The 14,992-nt window shown below is 41.7% G+C and overlaps 1 protein-coding gene across 3 annotated transcripts in view; it reads right to left on the reverse strand.

The window, feature by feature from the left end:
* IQGAP1 (IQ motif containing GTPase activating protein 1) overlaps positions 1-14,145 on the reverse strand; it is a 53,287-nt gene extending 39,142 nt beyond the window's left edge. Inside the window, exons 1-4 of one of the 3 annotated variants that reach the window (XR_012582058.1) lie at positions 13,883-14,145; positions 12,023-12,122; positions 476-632; positions 25-102 (exon numbers count right to left, since the gene is read on the reverse strand). Coding sequence is in view for 2 of the 3 variants with exons in the window: in XM_074548964.1 (XP_074405065.1) it covers positions 25-102; positions 476-632; positions 12,023-12,122; positions 13,883-13,934 (387 nt within the window). In the remaining variant the exon portion in view is untranslated. The remainder of the gene's footprint in view (positions 1-24; positions 103-475; positions 633-12,022; positions 12,123-13,882) is intronic. The other 2 variants (XM_074548964.1, XM_005496003.4) reach the window with 2 other exon arrangements.
* Between the last annotated feature and the right edge of the window lie 847 nt (positions 14,146-14,992).

Consider the following 14,992-nt stretch of genomic DNA (forward strand, 5'->3'; position numbering starts at 1 on the left):
TCGTATGTACAAGACAGAAGTTACCTTGGGGAGGCCAATCTCAGACATGGCATTCAGCCATTGGATCACATTATCTGTGTGTCGGAAGTGGAGACCAGTTGCCTGAAATAAAAACAGGCAGAAACAAGAGGGAGGGCACTTAGAAACAAAATATCACAGCTTTCAAGAATAGCAATGAGTTTCATTAACACAGATAGTGAAAACAGCATTTTTGCAGGAAAGAAGTCCGAACTCTTCTACAAACACTCATATTGACCATTTACAAGAAATTATTTTACCTAAGTACAAGCTTAGATATAAAGGTAAGAGTCCACCCACCCCCTAATTTAACCATTGTTCTAGAATGAAGGCAGAGTTTCTCAGGTAAGACTAATATAAATTAACTTTACGCTTATTTTCTCACAGTATTTCCATGCGTACATATTCCCATTTTAGATGTCTACCTAAAGAAGTATCCATGGTCAACAGTACTCACTTTATACCTAGTCTGTTCCCTGTCATAGATTTTCTTCACAGAAACCACTTTAGGGGAGAAAAAGTTTCCAAGTTTTGCCAGGTAGACTCCATTTCTCAATCCTTCTTCCAGCTCTGTTGTGGCAGGAAGCTCCTCATTCAAACAAGCCTCCATCCATCTGAAAGTGCAAAACCAACAAAATTTGTCATATCAATACATTTCTAATTTGTGAACAAAATCCCATGCCAAACAAGTCTCATGCTGCTGCTGCTCTCATACTCAAGCATACCATTCACTTAGCACTAGGGGTTGAAAACAGATATAACACTAACACAGAGTGGCATCATTAAAATGCTAGTCAGTAATACTTCAGAGAAAATATTAAGGAGAAGAGTTCAGAGTTAATCAGCCAGAGTTTCAAAAGTAATTAAGACACCATCTCATCTTCATGTTTCTGCTTCAGCCCACGACCTAGGTTGCACTGGTGTACAGATAGTGTGGCCAGCCAGTCCTTTTAACTAACTTAACTTAAATCTTCCCCTTGTACCGGTTTCTCACAAGCATTTCTTTACTCTCATTAAGTATTTGCTAGTTATTTCAGGACTTTGTGTCACTTACTCAAGCTCTTTAAAATCTCACAGAGAGGTCCTACAATGTTCACAGAATCACAGAACGGTTTGAGTCAGAAAGGACCTCAAGGCCTTTTTCATTCCAACCCTCTGCTATAAGCAGGGACACCTTCCACTAGACAAAGTTGCTCAGACCATCCAAGACTGGTCCTGAACACTTACAGGGATAGGGCAAGCCACAATTTCCTGGGCAAACTGCTTCAGGTGCCTCAACATCCATACAGTAAAGATTTTTTCCCCTTATATCGAATCTAAACCTACCCTCTTTCAGTTCAACGATGAGGTTCTTAAGTCTATCTTCCTATATGTCTTCTCCCATCCTACTATTACGTTTCAAGAACAGGGGAAAAAACATGGAACAGGCATTCTTCTCCTCATAACTCATTTTCCCTTATATTGCTACCTTTCATCTCATCAAATGGTATCACAGATCTCATGACAAAAATAAAGACTACAGCAAAACATTTTGAAAAAAATCACTGTTCTCAAAATAAAGGTGCATCTTGATATTTTTTCTGTACAAGCTACTGGAGGCTATAACCTGCAAGCTCAGCTACAATTTCACCTGAAGATGACCGGCTACCTGACCACTCTAGTCTCTAAAAAAGGGACCTGCACAACCACAGGCCATTTTCTAAAGTGTCTTACTCAGACCACGCCTCACTTGCAGCTGAACTCTAAAGCTCTTACAGGACTTGGACCAAATAAGATCACAGAAAGGCGACTTTCAAGACAACAGGGGTCCAAAAGAGCAACAGTCCGTAATACAAAACAGAGCTGACAGTATAACGTAAACAAAGTTAATAATTTGGCTTACAGGGATTATAAACCCACGCTACTGGCACTGATCTGAAACACAAGCAAGTAGTTGATCCTGCTGCAACCCAATGCACTTTAAATCCCAAATGAGACACCACTGCACTGTGGACTGCAGCCTGAGCCCAGGAAAAAGGTGGGGCTTGCAACCTAAAGCAGGACCTGGAAAGTAGTGTTTACCAGGAAGAAAAGGTTTCTGGAAACACCTGGAAAATATCTATACATAAAATACAGAAAGAAACTCAGTTCTTCTTAAAACTACTGTTTTTCCAGGTTTTGCCGCTTTCCTCTCAAAACTTAGTTGCTCTTGAATATTAAGTTCTAGAAAGATGCACATACTAACTGAATATGTGATAAACATGACATAAGTTTAAAAATTCTGGACTATTATCAAAAAGATACTGTCACTTGCATGCCACAGACCATTAGAACCAAAGATTCCTGAGAGGACACAGAGCTACTCAGATGCTGATAGAGTCCAAATCATAGCAACAGTTTTCACAACACCTTCCCAACTACCTTACCTGGAAAACAAAAAAAAAGACCAAAAAACATCCACTTTCTTCACACTAGAAGACCTAAAGTAAGTAGAAGGGACATGTGACCAAACAATTTAATTAGTACCTTGTGGAAGGGCACAGAGGCAGTGAGTTTTGTCTGTCTCCATAACGAAAGATAAATGGCCCATAATTAGAACATAAGCTATCTCAATGTACTCATACCTGTTTCAACAGGTTCTTAGGTGGGTGTTATTATAACTACAAAACCAGAGCAATTTACATACAGTAATGTTCCTGCTTGGTGTAGCATTCCTTAACCATTTGCTAAGCCAGAGGACAAAGCTATGTTTTCAGAAAATATCATTCAGTACCTTTTATATTTAAAAGCTTACATACTTGTATTAAAATTAACCCCTGTCATCCTTAAAAGGCAGAAATACATGTGGAATTTCCAGATGAATGATACAAATACATTTCTCAATGAGCAGGGAACCCAGGTGATGGGCAACAACCTCTACTCCTTTTTGACATCAGGCATTAGAACAATATGCCATCAATAAGCTTTTTGCAGAAACTTTCAATTATTTTCTGCTACTTCTGCTACTTGTTTCCACTATGCTCCCTCCCTCTCACCAGTACAGAAAACAATGTTTAACCCAGAATTGGTTTTTCAATCAAGTTTCATCACATGACTGCATAGACAGTACTGGACTTACAATTTTACTGAAGCTAGCTCTAATTAAAGTAGTAAGTGCACCTTTTCAATCAGTTAGTCATACTGTTACAAAATCCCCCTCCTAGAAAAAGATTCTTGAATACCTACATGCAGCTACTACCATCAACTGCAACTCAGAGCCAGGCTCTCCTGACAACACATGACAACAAAAAGGTAACATCAGGTATTGTTGGGCAGTCAGTCTCTCAAGTAACATTGTCTTCAAGCTTTCAAAGGAAACTCTGCTTCATTACCAAGGACTGGAAAAAAACAACATCATCATCTCAACTAGCAACTTTTTTATTCTCCCACAATCTGGCGTTATTGAGAGTTATGACAAATTTACACAAATGTGTCCTTATGTTTGAAAAGTATCGTAGGTGTAATTCAACCAGATCTGGAGTTTAGACACAGCAAAAACTTAACACTGATCATGTGGCATACCTTTTGCTCTTTCATTTGTGAAAATGTTGAGTCCGGCTAAACCTGAGACAATTTAAATAGTGTGGAAAATAAATAAAAAGCCACTCTTTTCCTCTCGGACTGATTATAGACAAGCCTGAGGAAGTATAACTAGCAAACCATCTCTCTGGAAACTGTTGCAAATTGAATAAACAAAAATACTGGAGTAGAAAATTTTAAAAATGGAAAAAGCCTCTAAAGAAGGCTGCTCATTTCATGACAGGACTACCATGCAGTATGTTCCAGCACAAAAAGAAAACAGAGCAAGACATACAAAATACAGAAGGCATCAATAGTTGAAAAAAGTGATTTTATCCACCAATGAGGAAAGCTCACTTCTTGGTCATCATTAAGTAACAATAATTTCCAAGTAAAACTAATTATTTGAAGGGGCCAGAAATATAAATAACATTTTCTAACCTTCATTTCTCCTACCATTCCAAAACACAGACCTAGCCAGGGACATTTTTCAACTCTGAGATGACTCAGTGGCTCACCACACCATCTAAGTCTGCACCTGGTAGTCAGTTCCACTGTGCAGGCCTCAAGAGTGACATTATATCACTTCCAGCAAATAAGAACTCTAAGAATATAAAGTATGTAACCTTGACACATCATGCTGAAGAATAACTGGTACGATCTGTATCAGTACCAACACTGTTGGTTGAAGCTCAGTTCCACATCACATTCTGCTTACTGAATACCTCACCAGTTGCATTAGCAGGAAAGCTGCAAACAGAACCTCCATGTAAACTTCTGAGTCACTAGCTTGAGAGCACTGGCCACAGAGCTCCTGATCACAGGTCAGAATCATGTGAGTCTTCTCTTGGTAAGCATGTCAGTGCCACAGCAGCGCTTCTTTGCTTCCAGAGTTCCCCTACCAACCGCGTTTCGGAAGGTCGTTGTCTTCTTCTTTAAGAGGCGTATGCTCCATTTCCCCTGAATGAGGAAACGGAGGGAGACTGGAGGGGCACAGAGCTCAACTCTCTTTCCAGGGCCATATATGACTGTTAGTCTCCGATCTTCATAACACTGTCTGTATACCATACCAATGTATTTTACTTAGGAAAACAAGCCTACCTAAGCTTGTGCTTTACCAACAGAGTTAGACTGCCTTAAACGTCTCCTTCTCACAACCACGAAATAGGCAGGCTATTTGCCCAAAATCACATTCTTCAAAGACATTTTCAACACGTGATTTCCATGCACGTGCTCAGACTGTGAGTACAAATTCTTGAAATGAGGTCATTTTTGTGCACTTTTGAAGTGCCTGGAGCATCAATAAAATCAATACTGGAAACCTTTATGGTATAACTCTGCCAAATATCACAGTGCTAATGCAAAAGTTCCTAAAGTTGTCTAGTCAGGGCTAAAAAAAAAAAAAAAGCATAAAACATATAACAATAGTTTTGCTCACAAGAAAATAAATGAAAAAATTGTTCTTGATCTGCCAAAGTTGGTATGAAAACCTTCAGCAGTAAAGACCCAAACATATTCACATACTTCAGGTTTTGGTAGTTACTTAGCTAGATTCACAATTTCAGGACAGCTACATTTTGAGCAAGAAGGACCTGTAACATGATCAACCTGTTTCTGTGTTGAAAACTACATTTATTTATGTGGAAAGTAGTTTGTTTCACAGGATTTCTGACATACAGTAAATAATATAAACCTCCTTAAGTAATAGTTTGTGATAGCATCTTATTCTTCATGTGGCTGCTGTAACAGGAGAATTTGGCAAAAATCTTAAGAGTGGCAGAAAACACACAAGTGGACAGAGCTCTGACAAATGGAGTTTCAGTGATCACAGTACAACCATCAGTCAGAAGCTGGAAATGAGACAGTGAATAATGCTAGCCTGCCATTTAATTCCTATTACAAAAATGACAAATTATGTCACACAATGACTTACAGCATACTAAGCATTCCATTCAGAACAACAAAACCTCAATAAAGAAAAACTGTTTCCCTTTCCCTAATTCCCCAATGGATTTGCTCACCCTCAGGGTCCATATTTGTATAATACATCAATTTTTTTTGTCCACCTTGTCTAGCACCCAGCACTGACACCATTTAAAGCACTATCATCTTTTGCCTCAGAACTGATCCTACAGAAACAAGGCTCACAAAAGAAGACTAAGGGACACCAGCATGTTTCAGACAGCAGGTGTCCTATCTAAAGGAAGGTACCAACAATACTTATTTAGAATTCCACTCTTCAAAGATCATAATCACATCCCAGGGAAGGGTGGAGGGAAGAGAAGCACAGGAAGGCTTTCACAGTGGTGCAACAACCAACACCCTGGGAAACAAGATCATCATCAAGAGATACAATGTTCAAGATCAGTCCGTTAAAGACTTCCAAAGCATGTAAATCCAAAATCACACTTGTTAACTCAGAGGACTTTGCTCATATCAGTATGACACATTGTCAGGTACCTTTACAACCATTAAAATTACACCAGTAATTACTATAAACTATCAGGATTGTAAATTGACTTATTCTATTGAGCAAGATGTGTTTACTAAAACACATTTCACTGCTGATTGGTCTATTTCTAACCCTCTCTTTCTCTACCAAAAGCATCATTCTTAATTTCACTTTCAACTCAAACAGCTTTGAAAAATCTAACAAGCCGAAATAGAAATTTAGAGTTTTGTTACTTGCCTTAGAAAAGAAAAAGCTCTTGCTCAAGCAGGAAAAGGATGTTCAAGCTATCCACCCAGGAGAGGGCCATTACACCTGGCCCAACAAGGATCAGGAGGTCCAGGAGCTGCTGCCCTGACATGGAGGGTAACCAGTCATCAAGTTCTTCTCACATCTTCTGCACACCTTCTCAGTTGGCAACCAGATGGAGAATTTACAGGTTACAGATAAGGATAAACCTTTCCATATCCTTTGACAGTAAACAGCGATGACTATCTCTGTCCAGTACCACCTCCATGATTCACCAGCATTTGTTCACTACGCTCTGCCTTCAAAGGGGGTCTAGCGAAACCAAATGCAAACATGCTGGGATCTGGATGACCAGCAACTAAACCAGGCATTGTTAAAGAAAATTCATTCCAACTGTTGCACATCGTGCCTTCACATCTAGATGCTTCTGTTTGTGATCGTTTAGCCCTTCTTCTAATGCAATTCCCCAGAAATGTGCCAAGGAAAAGATGCATGGCCGCTGTAGCACCACAGCAGAGGAAAAAGCAGTGAGAGCAAAAGGCAGCGCCTTTTTTTTTCTTCCCAACAGTATCTGCATTAACCACCCAAAAGAATGTACAAAACTATGGCTTAAAAACTTTTTCACTGCTTACTACTGCAACACCACAGATATGGCATTTTTTTGACTAACCATACTATTCATTTTATTGAAAGATGAGAGCAAGACATAATTGAGTAACATATGTCAGATTTTTCCCAGTGATTGATGTACTCTTCCTGGCAACATGCAGCTGAACCAAAGACAGTACTGATACTCTGTCATTAAAATCTTTCCCTCTACTACTCCCTATCCCCTTAAAAGTAAATATGAGGTTCCTCTTTGCTTCCTTGCAAACACTGCCATAAACCTGTTAAAATTCTCTTAGCTGCTCTTGCTGATGAGGATACTGCTGCTCTTGCCATGTCTGCTAAAAAAGATTGATCATTTGTCCTGGAGAGCTTTCAGATGAGTACCAAGCCCACAGTCAAGAGGAACATAATTATCAAACACACAGAAATCTTCTTCAAGATAATTGCCTTGATCATTTAGCATTAGAAACTAAATAGGCCTAAATGCCTGGAAGCTACAACATCACTGAAGTTATGACTCCTCAAGACCAACTTGATTTCTTGTAAATAAGGATTATTAAGAAGCAGTTCACAGTACTTAATAGCCAAGAACTGTTAGCAACATCTGTTTGCTTTGGTTATTTTGGGCTGCTTTCTCCTTACATTATACACAGTACTCCTTCAGAAAGCACCGTCCAAAAAGAAAAAACCTGGTCTCTGAACAAACAGCTGTTTCTTTCCTCCTGGCCTGCTGTTCATTACCATTTCCAGTGAGTCATAAAAGAAGTATCTGAAGTGAGGCAAAGATGGTGGTACTCCACCACTGTCCTTTCTGTACCTCTCTCCACCCGCTTCTCAGAAAAAATAGTCATGAATGTGCATTCCAAGTCATTTCCAGTCCAGACAGCCACTCCCTGCAACTGCATGAGGTCACACGAAACAGAACAGGATCTGTAGAGAAATACCTCAAGTCCAAACAGGACCCGATAAAAGCCCAAATAAAGCAGTAAGAGCTAAGTAGAAGTTACTTCAACTTATAACTAGTGATAATAAAATATTGTCTATGAATACTCCTGGATTACAATCTAACATGACACTTGCATTTTGTCTGAGAGAAGCAGAAAACAAACAAAAAAACCCACCACAAAACAACACATATGAAAAACCAGTTCAAACAACCAACCCAAAACCAGTATCTGACCCAATCTCCAAGTGGAAACACTGATGAAGGATATTATAGTAAAACACCCTGACTCTTAGAAAAGGACCACAAAAATCAGGTCTCAGACTGCTTCTGTTCAAGACAAATATACCTTTACCCTTCTGTGAGAATGAGCTGACAACAGAACAGAGTATATTTTTGCAGTTTTATCTGCACTGCCACAGCTTTTCTATTCAATTACTGTGATTTGGAGAGAGGGAAAAACAAAAAAAAAAAACCAAAACCAAAACAAAACAAAAAGTAAAGCAATCCAAACAAACAAACAAGAGAACGTGGAAAAGAAAATTTGAAGTATTAAACAGCACTTTTCAATAAAGCCATTTTTCTTCACATAGCACAGGAATCCCTCTATTCACAATCTTCATTTTAACTCCAAATTTCATTTCAGTCTTTCACAATCTTGAGCAACTTAGGGAAGCAGAGTGTAACTTTCTCCAACTAGCAAGAATTAATTCCTGTTTCACAAGACTGTTGCACATTATTAACTGAAAAAACTACTAAATAACAATAGAAAAACAGTGACAGTCAAAAAAGACCAATCAAACAACTCTAATAATGCTTCTGATGTATGCTCATTAGCAGACAGGTCTTGCAAACATCTATAAATTGCCATAAATAGAGTACAGAAGTGCCCAAAGTTACATTGCACATGGGCCATCACATCAAACAGATGAGAAATTCAAACTTTTCTATATTTTTTACTTCAGTACAAAATTAGGTGCTAGCCAATTATTATCTTCCTGACTTCTAACATTTAAAAAAAACCACTTTGCTTCTAGATTCCATATCCGTTGCTCGGTTAAAGGGCTAGCAAGCCTCTAACAATGCTAATCAGCATGTTGTTAACCACATGATTTTACTTGTCTTTATGTTGTAGAAGAAAAAATAAATACAAACTACAGTGTTTGAATGCAATACTATACTGTAATAATATAACATGATTACAGGGAAGAGGAGAGGAGTCATCAACTGCCGCTCTTCAGCTGCCTCTCACCCTGCCTTGGCTACCATCACCTTTACAACATCCACCTTTCCAGCTTCTGAGTGCGACACAGAGTACAACAGCTACCTTCCTTGGCTCTTAGGTCCTCCTCTTCTCCTTAGAGATATAATTTTCAATCTGACATTCTCTCGCCATGAAGAAAGATTATTAGCCCTCTCACAGCTCAGAGGGACTGTAATCAATAGTACAAGAAAAAGCCACAGTATCTAATTCAGATGCTACGTCTCAGTTACACTACTGGCAAAGAACTCAAATATAGAAAATCTCAGATCAAGGGCATTAATTTCAAACACACTGATCTCTTATAGTTCTTGTTTCATTGCTTCTGCTAAATAAACTCCTTACCAACAAAGCAGCCAAAAGCCCTCTTCTAGACTGCACTAGTAGCAATAAACAAAACTCGAAGGGCAATTTACAAAATAGCCTCTCAGGAAGGAAAAAAAGTTCCTGGAAGTAGACAGTGAACTCAAGCCTTTTCTCTCCCTTGTATATCTTAATTATTAAACTCAGAAGTCTGCTCCCCTCCTGGAGCAGATTTAATCTTTAACTCTTACGTTAAGTGATATGGCCTTCTCTATAGGAATCAGGAACTCCCACTCACATATACATGAATAGCCTGTATGCCACTAAGCAAACATGAGTTATGGGTTGGATAAGGGTTGAGGCTCTCCAAGCAGACCTTCCACTTGAAAAATACGTGCTCCTACTGCCAAGGTGGATACAAGGAAGGCTGTACACCACCACTTGCATTTAGAGCAGCACAGCTGTTTCTTCATTCTTTACAAAACATACTGGCTACCACTAGGCATTATTTGAAACATCTCAATGCTCACCCTGAGCCAAGAGTGAACACTTCTTTTTTCTGACAACGTGTGGCAAAAATCAAATGCCCAGCTGCTCAATCTCATCAACATCAAGACAACACTCAGAAGCAGAGACAAGATCACTAAGAACTTCGGAGTCAAAGCTAATTTATTTAAAGAGTAAGTACACACGATTAAGCAAGAGCTAGACGAAAATATTAAAGCTGTTACTGTAAAATGTATTTTTGCCTGAGGTGGTTTTTGGGTTTTTTGCAGACCTGAGCATGGAATTCAAGTGAGAATCAGCACCTCCTCTAGCATTTACTCCAAGGTTGAATGCAGGAAGAATCCACAAGTGAAGAATCTGGGGCTCCTTCAAGCTTGGACAATTACTACAGTGCAACTCATCTCTTCCTGTTTGCCCCGCATTTGCTGGTAGACTTTGGATTCAAAGGGAAGGAGTTATTTTGAAACACAGTCAGATCTTGCTTACTACTTCAAACTTCATTCAAGTCTGTACGGAAGGAAAATTGTCTACTAGTAACTAAGCAGTCTCTGCGAATTTACAACAGTCATAACTCTCATAAAGTGCCTAAAGGACTACAGCATAAACTGCGTGCTCCCTGTCCCTTCAAAAATATACTATAAATTCTTGGTAAAATAAAAGTCCTGGAATTCAATCCTTTATATTCTGCCAGTAGAACTGAGTTTGAACTTGTACAAACTCAGTACTTCCTCCTCAGTAAAGTCACTACAGCTGAACATGCCTGCTGTGCTAACACAGATTTACACAAAATTCATCACACAGACAGGGAAAATAAGAATAAAAGTTATTTCAATATTTTAAACAAAAATCAGAAAAAATCTAATTCAGCAGGATTGAGTGAAGAGTAACACTCAGGAAAACACAACAGACCATATAAATAAAAGATGAGAAACAAATGTCAGCAGCACAACTTCAAGGTGACAACTCAGCAAAACTCTACTATACCATAACATCAAGAAAAAGCAGATACCGTGCAACAATGTATGATACTACTTAATCCGTTGGAGTATACAAAATAATCATTGCACTTTTTCTAAGTATGCCCACTAAGGCCCTGTTGGAAAAGTTTTCTCTCTTTTGGCAGTGAACTTCCAGAAAGACACTGAGTACCCAGAAAGCAGTCCGAGCAACCCAGGGAAAAGTACTACAGATCTATTAAATATATGGATGCATGGAGAAATATGCAAGAATTGAGGTCTCAGTGTGCAAGGAATATACACTGTTACAATTTAAATTTGTAAAAGGTTTCAGGTAAGGGGAAGGGAATAACTGTTTTTCATGTGCGCTGCTAAGCCAGGAGGCAATAGTGCACCAGACATATACAAGTTAGACGACGGGACACGATGCCTTTGGCTTTAGAATTAAGAGTTAGACAGGGTTAAGGGATAAACGGCTTTTTATCTCGGTATCTAGTAAGGATTTTTATGGTGGAATAATTCACCAAGGTGGAATAGACCAAAATGTACACACGCAGTAGATCACATATACAATTTCACAGACTTTGTAAATTAGTATATTTAAAAATTCTGCTTCAATGAGAGGTTTAAATGAACAGTGTGACATTTTCTTATCTTCAAGTATTTTCCCCCAGATGGACTTAATTTTAGTTTACAGGACATATTTTAGAGGGAGTCTTGGTTTTTCAAGATACCATAAGGTTTTGTGGCCTCCAAGTGCAAGGCCTTCAGGATGTTTGGTCTTCTGGCTTAATAGAATACCAGGACTATGCTAAGACATTAGGCTTAAAGAATTACAAGTATGCATGTTAAGAGTATTGAGAATATATAAGTGATATATAAAAAGAAAAGGTAAAAAATCATCATAGCATCAGGAGAACCCATCCAGTGCTAGAATTAAGAGAACAAACAGCTACAGAGCCCTTGTCATGAAGTCTTTGAGAACCTTAGAAATACACATCAGAGGTCAGTTGGTTTTTTTGGAGAGGAAGGCAGTTTCTTTGATTTTTTTGATTGGTTGTTCTTTCTAGCAAAACTATATAGCCACTAAGAAACCGAGACAAGAGGTAAGATGCATCCAAATTATTCCCTGTACCAAAGGTCACATCTTCTTTTAGAGCACCAGCAGTTTCAAAATCAATTATTCTCACCTCTTTGCTTCCTCCAGATGACAAAGGTATTCATAGGCTACATTCTGGCGTCGCCTTTCATCCATTTCCTCTGCTGTTAACCTCTCATTATCCAAGACAGCTGAAAATAAACAAAACACAGCCCTCAGATGATTGAAGATTGAATGTAATGGAACAGGCACATCAAAAATCAGATCCAACCTCTCCCACAGAAACTCATCACAGTTGTTTTTCTTTAATTCAGAAAAGTAAGGATCTAATGACTTGTTCTTTACGAGCAAGAGAAAACTCTCCATTTCCTTATCCTTGTCACATAATTTGCCAGATTCCTTCTTCCTGATTTCTCAAATTGACTGCATCCCTCTAACAATTTCTTAGAAACAATCCTTTATTTTCTTATTTTCTTCTAGTTTTGCCTTTGTCTTCCTCAAAAGCCCATCAGCGACCACTTGTCTCCTCACCTATCCTCCAATTTTGATAGCAAAAGATTAATGAAGGACACAAATACGTATTCACCCATATAATCCCTTCTATATCTTTATAGTCCACCTCTAAAACAAGGTGGAAATGCTACTCACACTCCCTATAAGGAAGGGAATCATTCAGATTCCCAACCTGCATGCCATTTTAAGATCATGCTGAAGATCTACATAGGGGTAATATGCCTTAATCTTCCAGATTCTGTGTGTTCAAAGCCTCAGTGAAAAAGTCTTCTCTTCCCATACTTACATCTCATGTCAAAAAAAGAAGAAAAACCTACAGATTTTAGGTTTTATGAACCAATTTGACAAAGAGGAAATATCTCATACTGTTATTAAGCAAAGGTTAGCTTATACCTAAAATAACTTCAACAACAATCTGCAGTGCACTTGTGAGACCCCAGCAGGAACACCGCATCCAGGTCTGGCGTCCTCAGCACAAAACCTGCCAGAGGGCAACAAAGATGCTATGGGGGCTGGAACCCCTTTCCCAAAACGGCAGGCTGAGATAGCAGGGGTTGCTCAGCGTGGAGAAGGCTCCAGGGATACTTCACTGTGGCCTTTCAGTACTTAAAAGGAGGCTTATAAAAGGAAGAGGGCGATACTGATGGGAGAAGGGGGAACAGTTTGAAACTAGAAGTGGAGAGATTTAGACCAGATGATAGGGAGAAATTCTTGAACCAAGAAAATAGTGAGGCATTGGCACGGGCTGCTCACAGCTGTGGCGACTCTATCCCTAGAAATGTTAAAAGACCAGGTCCGACTGACTGCCGCCTACAACATCGCCCCTCCACAGCACCACGTTTTCTTCCGCCGTTGATCATTTTTGACGCAGTATCGTAGCACAGGCGAGCCCGCGCGTCGTACGCCAAGATCCCCCCTCTCCACAGCAAGCCCACGACAAGGCAGTCGTGGGACAAGGCGAGTCCGACGGGAGCGGTGTTTCGCCGGGCAAATGGGGTGTGGTCGCCAGAATCGGCGGGAAGGCGGAAGGCAGGGCCGCCCCCGCCCCGCCCGCGGCGGACATCTTGGGCGCGGCGCAGGGCTCGCCCACGGCAGACGACGGCGGCACAGCCGCGGGACGCCCCGTCGCTGCTCATCCACTGCCTTCTCCCAGCACTCCTCGCAAGCACTCAGGAGGACCGTCGAGCTTTGGCGAGCTCCCGCGCGGCACAGCGCCCATCTCGCGGAAGGCGCAGCTCGCCGGGGCCCGCGAGGAGAACCGGCGGGGCGCACCGCGCCCGCGGGGCAGTCCCGGAGCCCGGACCCCGCGGCTGCCCCCATGCCTGCGGTGACCAAGCCTCCCCTCCCAGCGCTGGACGCTGGAAGGCACGGACAGCTCGGGCGGGGCGTCGCTTGGCGGTCACGCGGATTCCCAGACCCCTGGGGTCCCGGTACTCACAGCCATAGTGGGGCCGAGACACGGCCAGCCCGTCCACGTCCTCCGCCGCCATGGCGCTGCGCTGGGCCGAGGCTAGCGGGAGCAGGGCGCGGCTGTTCCTCTTCCTGTGCACCGGGTGTGGCGGGGGAGGAGTCGCCCCTCCGCGCTCTCTCTCCCTCTCCCCGCCCCGGCCGCACCCTAGACGCCCCCGCCACCTTCGGCCGCCGCTGGAGCGAAACGACGAGTTGCGCAGTTCCCCTCCGGCCGGACCCAGCCCCCAGTCTAGCTCGGCCCATCCCGTAAACCTGACGGACCCGGCTCGGGCGCCTTGTCCCTCCCTCTCACAGGGCCAGCGCCCTGGCCCTGAATCTTCCTGTTAGCCTCATTCCTAGCACCCAGCTAAGCTCTCAAACTCCGCCGGCATATGCGACACAACCCAGGTCAACCTGGTCATGACCCACGTCTTACCCTCTCAGCCCTCCCAGCCCAGCCATGTGCGCCCAGCCCATGTGAGCCCCACTGCGTGCGGTGCAGCCTCATCAGCTCAGCCCCCACGGCCCGGCTGCCTCCCACATGCTGCTTTGCCTAAGCCCTCTTGTCCTGCCAGGTTCCCCAGCTGCATTGCCCTTCACAGTAGCAAAACCTGGCCTTGCTAGAAGCAGCCATGCCTTTCCATCTAAGCATCTCTACTGACCAAACCGTGGTAACTCACCTGAAATGTCAGCCACAAGTGGAAGCAGGGTGCCCAAAAACAATAGCAATATCCAGAAGCACTGCCATAGGAGAATCATGCCCTGAAAATTTCCTTCCCCTCAGTACATATTACTGTTGCTTTGCTTATTCCTTGTTCAAGGGTCAGAGCACTGACAATGCCAGCCACCATGTATCCATTTTAATTAGTTCCATGAATTTCAGTGCCAGGACATACATTTACTACCTAAGCCCATATTAAGTAATTTAGAAGACCAATAGCCTCTGTTAGGAAAAGCATCACCAGCAGGTAAGAGACATCCTTCTGGCTGTGGATTCAGTTTCAGCCTCCCCAGTACAAGGAAGACATGGACATAATAGAACAAGTACAGTCAAACTGATTAAGGGTTTGGAGCATCTGACATATGAGGAGAGCACAAG

Source organism: Zonotrichia albicollis, chromosome 11, assembly GCF_047830755.1.
Source record: "Zonotrichia albicollis isolate bZonAlb1 chromosome 11, bZonAlb1.hap1, whole genome shotgun sequence".
NCBI lineage: Eukaryota > Metazoa > Chordata > Aves > Passeriformes > Passerellidae > Zonotrichia > Zonotrichia albicollis.